Source organism: Arvicanthis niloticus, chromosome 1 (genome assembly GCF_011762505.2).
Source record: "Arvicanthis niloticus isolate mArvNil1 chromosome 1, mArvNil1.pat.X, whole genome shotgun sequence".
NCBI lineage: Eukaryota > Metazoa > Chordata > Mammalia > Rodentia > Muridae > Arvicanthis > Arvicanthis niloticus.
Window position 1 is genome coordinate 110238285 of NC_047658.1, and position 9916 is coordinate 110248200.

At 53.4% G+C, this 9916-nt stretch overlaps 1 protein-coding gene across 3 annotated transcripts; it reads right to left on the reverse strand.

The window, feature by feature from the left end:
- Nucleotides 1–3455: 3455 nt before the first annotated feature.
- Mrgpre (MAS related GPR family member E) lies at nt 3456–9517 on the reverse strand. 3 transcript variants are annotated; one of them, XM_034490043.2, is made up of 3 exons: nt 9253–9517; nt 8420–8501; nt 3456–6956 (listed from the first exon to the last, which is right to left on the reverse strand). In XM_034490043.2, exon 3 carries the CDS (start codon nt 6908–6910, stop codon nt 5978–5980), a length of 933 nt encoding a protein of 310 aa, XP_034345934.1. In that variant the 5' UTR covers nt 6911–6956; nt 8420–8501; nt 9253–9517; the 3' UTR covers nt 3456–5977. The 3 variants fall into 3 exon arrangements, with proteins under 3 accessions (XP_034345934.1, XP_076770205.1, XP_034345933.1); XM_076914090.1 differs by lacking the exon at nt 9253–9517 and adding an exon at nt 8697–9136; XM_034490042.2 differs by lacking the exon at nt 8420–8501.
- Nucleotides 9518–9916: the final 399 nt, after the last annotated feature.

Consider the following 9916-nt stretch of genomic DNA (forward strand, 5'->3'; position numbering starts at 1 on the left):
TTCTTGATCCAAAGGCAGGCAGCCAGGAAGAAACTATCTTCTGGGGGCAGCCAGGAGGAGGGTATCATTTGTACTGGGATTATTGTGACTTGTGTCTATTGTGTTAAACACTCCATGTTCCCTGATTGCCAGTGATACCCAGCAGACAACTCCTAAGTTCAGCCGCTGGTGTTAGGATGTACATTGGAAACTGTCTTAGGGTTTTACTGCTGTGAACAGACACCATGACAAAGGCAACTCTCATAAGGACAGCATTTAATTGGGGCTGGCTTACAGGTTCAGAGGCTCAGTTCATTATCATCAAGGTGGGAGCATGGCAGTGTCCAGGCAGGCATGGGACTGGAGGAGCTGAGAGTTCCACCGCTTGTTCCAAAGGCAGCTAGAAGACTGGCTTCCAGGCAGCTTGGACGAGGGTATTAAAGCCCACACCCATAGTGACACACCTACTTCAGCAAGACCACACCTTCTAATAGTGCCACTCTCTGAGCCAGGCATATTCAAACTATCACAACCTCCTTGCTGGTTCTCTAATTTTTTTGTCTGAGGACCTGCCTGAGATGCCACGAAACCCCTGAGAAAGAGGCAGATGGGCCCAGTACCACACGGCACACAGTTTGTTGGAGGATTGTTAGAAGTGTGGATCTGCAAAGTTCACAGCCAGACCAGTTGGATCCCATACTCTGGGTCAGCCTGGGGATGCTCTGTATCCAGCGAGGGCTGAACCACACCTCCTGGCTGCTGAATGGGTGTGGACTCTGGTGCTCTTCAGGATGCTATGGAGGTACACATGAATCTGGAGTTTCCCTGCACAGGCCATGTAGTGACTGGCAGCCTAACCTTTCTGGCTGTGTGACCTTCGGCCTAACCTTTCTGCCTCTGCTTTCCCAACTCATTGGACCGCTCTCACATCAACAGCTCTGTCCTCAGTGTGTTTGGATTTCTTTCTTCTAAAAAAATTAGTTTATTTTATATGTGCTTTGCTTGCATGTATGTCTGTACCTGGTGCCCCCATGGCCCAGAAGAAAGTAGATCACCTGGAACTGGAGTTACAGATGGTTTTGAGCTGCCATGTGGATTCTAGAAACCAAACCTGGGTCCTATGGAAGAGCAATTGGCGCTCTTAACCTCTGAGCATCTCTCCAGACCCTTGTACTTGACTTTCAAATGCAAAGTGTGTGCGCGTGTGTGTATGTGTGTGTGCGTGTGTGCATGCACGTGTGCATGTGTGCGTGTGTGCATGCATATGAGTGTGGTGTGTGTGTGTGCGTGTGCATGTGTGTGTGTGTGTGCACGCACATGTGCATGTGTGTGTGTGTGCGTGCATATGCATGTGGTGTGTGTGTGTGTGTGTGTGTGTGTGTGTGTATGGCTTGAATCAAAGGCAGGCCTGTGATAACCTGTTCCATTCCAGTAGCCTGCCACTGTCCTGGTGGCTACACCTAGTGCAAGTTCTTCCACATTTTTCTCATCAGCCTGTGTGGGACATCATTTCTAGGCCACTTCTCCTGTCTCTGGCTGATGTACATAACACACATGGAGTCTGATGCCTCCATGCTATTTTGGGACCCTAGAAACTGCAGCTTTGGCTCCAATCTTAACACACCACAATGAGTCAGGGGGCAGAAGATGTATAGGCAAGAGACAGTACTTTGATGGGCCAGGTAGAGAATGTCAGGGCCTTGGGTGCAAAGCTTTCCCTAGCTGGTTAGCTCCTGCCTTGGGAGCTCAGGGCAGAGGTGACAGAGGAGGATAAGAACCCTATAAAGAAGGAGACTTGTGGGCTCTGCATCTAGGCCTGTAGTTGGAACCATGGACCAGTACCTAATCATCTCTAGGAGTTAACTTGCTCTGGAAGGGGTGTCTTTCAGCATCAGAGAGATATCAGATACCAGGGCAGCTTGAAAACAGAACATGATCTGGGATTCAGGGGGTGCTGAGTTCCTAAGGAGGGGTGGCTGAGGCCAAGGTCTTCCTGTTCTTCCCCTGGGCTGAGAGACAGCCTGCCATACTGAGAACAGCCTGTGTCTTCTCACCACCAGGGGCACAATCTCCTGGGCTGTAGCTCCTGTTTGGTCCTCTCCATCTCTGGAGTCCCATGAAGGTTATGTGACATGGCATCTGTCACTGTGTGATCCTCAGCTTTGTGTAGACTAGACTCCACACCTGAGAATGTCATTAATAGACCCCAAATTTTAACACAGTCTCGTTAAAAGAACCAGGCCTGATGTGTCTTAGTGACCACCTGTTAAATGGTATGGAAGCATAAAAGCCAGTGAGATGCCACCACCTCAGGTGCTCACATGGCCTCTCTGGAGGTGGCCCTGCAGGTACCAAAGGGCTGGACCTTGGGTCAGAGCAGTAAGGAGCTGTGAAATACACAGCCCTGGAAACAGCAGGAGATGGAGGTCAGGGGAAGGCTGGAGCTTGAAAGCACTTTCTGACCTTTAAGACAAAGAGATAGGTGAGATATGAGCTGGCAGGGCCCTTGCAGGTCTTGGGAGAAACATTGTTTTTTATTAGCGTGCAACAGGGTGGGGTGAGCAGTCTGTTGTTATTTCAGGCCACTGGCCACTAGGCCGCTGTCTCTGATCAATCTATGCTGTTTATCAACATAGGCCGGGCTTCTTCATGCTCCCTGTGGGCCATGGGAGGGACCAGGCTTACAGTGGCTCCCAAGAATGTCTGGCTGTCTCAGTGGTGACATCACAACAATGTCCTGTTCCTGAGAAATCTGTACTCCAGAGCAGCTCCTTTGTCCCCTGATTCTGAGGTGGGTGGGCCATGATGGTGCTAGCCCAGCTAGCTCTCCTAGACCCTGGGCCTCTCAGGGTCTGGCTTTACTAGGAAGGGTAGGTTGCAGAACCTGGCTTTGAGGTCACACTAGGTGGAAGTGGTGTTCAAGATGGCTGGGGGTCCTTTGTGAGACTTTTGTTGCTCTGAGAGCAAATGGGGAGATGTGGTTAGGATGGGAGCTGGCTGCAAAGACAGGATGGTCTCTTGGACAAGAAGACTGAGCAGGCAGACCTGAGCCTAGAGAACAACCAACAAGTCTAGGCCATTGGGACACACACACAGAGGCACACACACACACAGGCACACACACACAGGCATACACACAAATACACACACCATAGAGGTAGTGGAGTGGGTTGTTTCCATGGCGATCTCAGAGAAGGATGCATATGTATTTGGAGATCTTTGGGAAGAGTCTTCTATGCATGAAGTCCAGTGGAGAAGAATTTTCAGGTGTCCCAAACCCATTTGGGAAGAAGGGTGTATCCTGAGTGCTCCCGATCTGACTGTACCCCAGGGTGGCTAAGGGGTCTGAGTAGATGGGAGACATGGGCACCCAGGGTAGGTTATGACACTCCTGCCAGCCTTGGCCCAACAAGGCAGATGGTATATGTACTAGTTTGCTTTCTGTTGCTGTGATAAACAACATGACAAAAAGCAACTCAAGGAGGAAAGGCTTTATTTGGCTTACACTCCCAGGTCAGCATCCATCACTGAGGGCAGTCAGGACTTACACTTCCAGGTCACCGTCCATCACTGAGGGCAGTCAGGGCTTACACTTCGAGGTTGCTGTCCATCACTGAGGGCACTCAGGACTTACACTTCCAGGTCGCCGTCCATCACTGAGGGCAGTCAGGGCAGAAACTCAAGTAAAAGTAGAGGCAGGAATCATGGAGGAAAGCCACTTACTGACTTGCCCCTGGGCTGGTGCTCAGCTAGCTTTTTATCTAGCCCAGGTCCATTTGCCTACGAGTGGCTCTGCTCACAGTGGAGTGAGCTCTCCCACATGTATTAGCAATCAAGACAATGTACACAGACCAAAAGAGTTTCCTAGCTGAGACTCCCTCAGATAACTTTGAACTGTGTCAAGTCAGCAGCTGAAGCTAACTGTGGAGGAGTAGAGGGTCTGTGCCATGTTCCAGGTTGTCTCACGGACTTCTTTGAGCCTCAAAGACTCTGGGCTAATGCCCAGTTGCGTAGACACCTGTAAGGCTGGCATGGACTTTCCTCCAGGGGGAAGTGGGTGTCCAGAGGCCAAAAATTGGACTTGTGGGCAGGCTACTTCCCTTAATGCTCTCAGTTCTCCAAGCTGAGAAACTGAAGTTAGGAATCCTGTCCTGGAGGCGGACAGATGGCCACACTGGCTTCTAAGCTCCAGTGTGGAGGAGGGAAGGCCCTCATGGGGGATGCAAAGGACTCCTTTGGAAGAGGAGGACCAGCACGCCAAGCTCCTAGCCTTCTGGTATCCATGCATTTATATTTGCCAGAGAATTTGAGGTGAAGGCACCATACCACAGGATGTATTCCAGCACAACCTGAGTGGAGATGGGGGGAGTGAGTTGCCAATTCTGGGATGCCAGGCGGGGTTCTGCTGTCCATGTCCAGACTCAGGAATAAGTTTAGTTGTGATGGAGACCAAATGTCCCTCCATCTGTTGGCCTGGTTCAAGTCAGAACTACACCCACACAGATGTCAAAGGAGACCAGCAAGTCATGAATGTGGGCCTGGAGTGTTGATGATGTAATAACATCCTCTTGGGACTTGCTGGACACAACTCTGAGCACTGCATATGTGTAAGTCAACTGACTGTATTCAAAGAGGAAGTGTAGAAAAGTAAGGGCTGAGTTAGTGCGATGATCCATGGATGGTGGCAAGCCCTCCCAAGGCTGGTGGGCTCCCAAGTCCTGGATCTCAGCCGCTTGTGCCTGGATTGTGGCAGGGGGCGGGGGGGGGGGGCGGCTCCCATTCATCTCTGTGCTTCTGGCTAGGCAGGAGCTCAGGCACCTGTGGTGGCCTGCAGCCAGGCTGCTTCCTCAGAGAACCCCTGCTAGACGGGTAGGTCCTCTCCAGGACAGAGAATGAGCCAGGAACTGTCCAGGTGCTGAAGCCCTGGGCTCTGTCCTGCTAGGTAAAGGTGCATTGGGAGGGATCTTGCTGCCCACACAGAGAACCTCACTTTGAGATTCAGACCCAAGAGCCACTAGCTTTTCTGAAGTGTTGGGTGGGGTTTACATCCAGTGGTCTCTCTCTTCTACACAGTTCCCTCTGTGCTTTGTTTCCTGAGATGGGTCCTCTAAAACTTAAGCTGACCTTGAACTCTATTTTCACTGTGTGTGTGTGTGTGTGTGTGTGTGTGTGTGTGTGTGTGTGTGCGCACGCGTGCGCGCGTGTGCACGCGTGTGTGCACGCGTGCGCGCGTGTGCACGCGTGTGTGAACGCGTGCGCGCGTGTGCGAACATTTGGACTCACACACATGTATGTATGTATGTATGTATGTATGTATGTATGTATGTATATATGTATATGTGTGTATACCACATGCATGCAATGCCCGCAGAAGCCAAAAGAGGGAGACAGATCCCCTGGAACTAGAGTTACAGATATAGCCCAGTCAAAGGCTACAATCCTGCCATGGTTTCTCAAGCAGCTGGGATGGCAGGCCTGTGGCAGCTTTGCTTTCTGGTGGTGATGTGGAGTCAGGAGGATGCTTTCTGCTATACTTCAGCCACTGAGGACTTCCAAGCCACTTATTTCCCCATACCTAACTGAATGTCCAGTTTCAGGGTTATTTATCCCTCACTAATGGAAGGAGTATGGGGCACAGAGAAAAGTCACCCCACACTCTAGCTAGGAGGATGCTAGTGGTAGAGAGAAGTTGCCCACCACCATGACTGTCTCATGCCTGCCCTGTCTCCTCACTGTAGCCACGGAGGAGGGGGATGGGTGGCTACGGAAGCAGCTGTCATGAGGTGGTCCTGGAGCTCTGCCTAACATGCACAACCCCAGAAACATCACTCTCTGTCTGCCTCTTCCCAGAATCCTCCCAGGGGACACATGACTGGGTCACCAGCAAAGATGTCCCTCCAGGTTCTTACCAATGGAGCTCTGATCTCAGCTTTACCTACATCATCAGGCAGCTCCCAAGGCCTCCATGGGCTGGAGCTGCAGTTGTGACCCACTGTGCTTAGACAGTCATGTCCACAAGTCCCCCTTGGGAAGCTTCTCTCACAGCTCCCAGCTCAGCCTCATCCCCCAGTGCTCGCTGGAGCACCAGCCGGAGGGGTTCCCGAAACCTCTGGCCAGGTGTGCTGCCCAAGAAAAAGTAGATGGCAGGCTTGGCTGCACTGTGCACACTGGCCATGAAGAAGCTGAAATGGTAGAAGTAGAGGGGTGTGTGCCAGGACAGGTTCTTGGACAGCCAGAAGATGCCAAAGGGCAGGCCGCAGAAGAGGAAGAGCAGGACAGCCAACAGGACCAGGGTGGAGAAGCCCCGGGGCTGGTTCCTCTCTGGACCACGCTCCATCCGCAGCAGCAGGAGCAGGCTGGTCACACACATGGTGCAGCACAGGGCAGCCAGGAGAACTGCTACCACCAGCCACAGCATCCCACACAGGAGGTGGCTGGGTGCTCCGAAGAACTGGGTGCAGGTGCCGCTCAGCAGCAGGTCCAGTAGCAGGCAGAGCACCCAGATGAGTGCACACACGCAGGTGGTCAGGTAGCGTGGGCGGCGGCACAAGTACCAGGCGGGGAAGAGAGTGGCCAGGCACTGCTCTGTGCTGATGGCCGCCAGGAGGCTCAAGCCCACAATGTAGCAGAAGAACCGCAGCATCACCAGGCTGATATGGACAAATGCAGGGAAGTTCAGCTGGTACTGCAGCAGCTCAGGGATGATGGCCACCATGTGGCAGCAGAGGAAGATGAGATCGGCACAGGCCACATCCAAGAGATAGATGGAGAAGGGGTTCCTGTAGACGTTCTGGTTGAGCAGCCAGAGGGCCACTCCATTGCCCACCAGCCCGCCCAGGCTGAGGAGCTCAGTGAGGGACAAGATGGTCAGGTTGAACACCATGTCTCCCTGGGTGCTGGGGGAATGTGTGTTCACGCTCAGTGACATCATGGCTGTCTGCCCAAGTCTCTGTTGTGTTTTCGCTCTCCAGACACCCCTGCAACCATAATGACACCAGCTCAGGGGCCTGAGCCTGCACCTGACCACTTCTGAGGACCCAGGTAGCCAGGGAATAATAGGTGACAGCCCCTGGAGGAGGTGCACTCCTCTCAGTTCTGTCTCATCACCTAACCTAACCTCCCTCCAGAGCGTGAAATAGAAAGGTTTCTGTCAGTTGTTCAAAGAGCCCCCCATCCCAGGGGCTTACTCATACTGTGTGCTCTGTGTTTTCCCCGGAGGATCTGGAGGATCTGGAACATGGGGGGAGTGAAAGAGGGACTCAGACCTGTGGCTCCTTTTGTACAGGGGACATAGGACCTGGAGGGATAACTCTGGAGGCTCCCTTGTGTTTGCCATCAGCACAAAAAGTTCTCAAGTCTTCTAGGCCTTTCTGGAACATTTCATGAGGGTGTATTACCCTCTGGACCCTCTAGCTGGCCATCATACCCTATAGGAAAGGTAGGCCCAGCAATCTCTCCTTTGCCATGTGCCTCAGCCAGACAGAAGTCCAACCCTTTAGGGACCAGGGAGGTCACTCATCTGCCCCTTTCCCTCCTTGAGGGGGAAGAGGCAGTTGTTTGAAGGTGATGGCGCTAAACAGAGTCTTCACCTCCTGCCTTCTTTGCCTGAGGCAGTGACCCACTGAGGCTAAAGGGCGGGGCTGGAGAGGTAGTACAATCCTGACTTAGCTGGGCAGTGCCCTTGAGGCAGCTAAACTCCATATCTCACTAGATACCCAGACCTCAGAAAGGCACCCACATCCTACCAGCATGGTCCCCTGTCTTGTCCCAGCACCTGTGGTCATCTGTCCCCATCACCGTCTTCTCTGTCTTCAGCTGTGTGTGTGTGTGTGTGTGTGTGTGTGTGTGTGTGTGTGTGTGTGTGATTTGTAGAGATAGGACAGGGCCCTTTCTCCCCTAGAGACTGGCCGAAGTCTTCTTCCTGCCTTGGTGCAGCTGGTCCTCTGCTCTCCTTTGGGTAGTAGGGATGTCAATCCCCAAGTGGAGATTAAAGGCTCCACTCCTGGCTTTGTGTTCTCTCTTAGCTCGAAAGGCACTGAGGGGCAACGGGCAAGAGTATAGAGACTGTGGTGGGGTGATTGGAGTCTAGCTGGTGGAGCCGAGTTCTCCCACGTTAAGCAGCCAGGCAGCCCAAGCCCGTACTCCACGTACTCCATGGGAGAAAACACTGACCATGGCCCCAGGCATTCCTGTCCTTACTGGTGGGGTGAGCCATCGTCCCCACACCTAGGAAGCCTGGAGAGGCTGCCGTGATCAGGAGGAAGACTCAGAGGTGAGACCCCTGACACAGAACCCTCTCAACCACTCACTTCCACCCATGCACTGAGCAGCTTCCAGGACCACAGGGAGGTTCTGGCTCTGAAGGAGTGGGTGGTCTTCCCAGCCTTGAGGCACGGCAACCTCCCTCCCTCTCCTTTTCCGGCCTGGCTTTCTCACTTACCTGTATCCGTATACCAAGGACCTCCGTGCCAGTTAGAAACAAGAGCTAGGGAGAACACAGTCCTACATACCCCAGAGAAAGCCTGGAAAGGAGGGAAGAGGAGAGAGTACATAAATAGTGAGGTGGGGAGAGAGAAGAAGAAGAGAGGGAGGGGTGGGAGGAGGTAAGCTATAGCCACACTGGGGAATGACAAGGGCAACAACATGGGGTGACAAGCAGGGCAAGGCCAGTGTCCCTTTTCCACTAGAGCCCTGTATAGGGGCTGTTTAGGGGTCACCTGCCCAGCTGTAGGTTGGGGTCCCAGGGCTGCTAGCAGGAAGGAGCTCTGCGGGTGGAGCCAGGGAGAGGGAGGACAACAATGGAGGAGAAAGCTTCCCTTTGGAAACACAGGAGGTTGGAGTAGGACAAAGGCGTGGCTCTGCCTTCTATAGATTGGCATCAGGCACACCCCACCCTGGCTCTGCTCTTGCTGGGGACAGTGAGGATTGAGGACCAGTGCTCGGGGCAGCTGTCTCCTGGATCTCCTGCTCTCTCCATGGAGTAAGACCCATCCTCCTCTCCCTCAGGGGACACAATAAGTACAGTGAGGCTGGGGGACTGCTGGGACAGGAGCTTCACCACAGGTGGGGGGAAAGTGCAGTTTAACTCAGCTTCTGGAGTGGCCCAGAGCTGCCTGCAAACCAGATGGCACAGCCCAAGTCAGAGGATGGAGGACAGGCCAGCTGCTCCTCCCCCACTCACCCAGCCGCCGCCCCCCCCCCCCCCCATCACCCAGAAGACATCCAGTTCCTGGGCCACCCCAGAGCTCTGACCAGTATCCCACTGCTGCTCACCGTTCTGCTTCTCCCGGCTCCACCCCAGGCCTTGGAGGAACTGGCCAGGAAATTACTGCTGCCTGAGCTGCCGAGCTGCAGGCGGGCGCTCAGACTCCGCGTCAGCCGGCTGGCTCCTCAGTGTCACATGGTGTCGGAGGGGATAGGGCTGGTCAGGAAATAGCCTCTCTAAGGACTTTGTTTGCAAGCTGGGTTCAGCTTCTGCTCAGGTGAGGATAGCAGGAGATAGCTAGCTCCTTCCTACAGTCTTCCTGGAAAGCCTGGTACTCAGAGAAAACCAGGATAGCTCAAGGAAGCCCAGGCACGCCCAGCAATGACCTCACAGGCTCTCCTGTCTAGACTCAGGCATCCAGGGACCCTTTAGAGATCACTTCTGTCTACTGATGGCACAGAGAGGCCATCATGTGCCAGGCCTCAGAGACTCCTCCGTCTCTATTGAGCAGAAAATGGAGGCTACTAACCCTGGCAATGCCAGGCAGCAGGGCAGTGGGAGGCTAGGTTGTGGCTGAGGTAGAGGACAATGGCTGGTGTGTGTACAGTCTCCAATAGAGAGGGGAACCAGAAACAGTTTTATACAGGTGAACCCTAAGAATTCAGGGCTCTCTGATCATCTTAAAACCATGAGTCACTGGTCACAGCTGGTGTTCAATGAGAAAGAGTATGC

Coding starts and splice junctions, on each gene's coding strand:
- Mrgpre (XM_034490042.2), bottom strand. CDS start 6,910: ATGATGTCACTGAGCGTGAACACACATTCCCCCAGCACCCAGGGAGAC.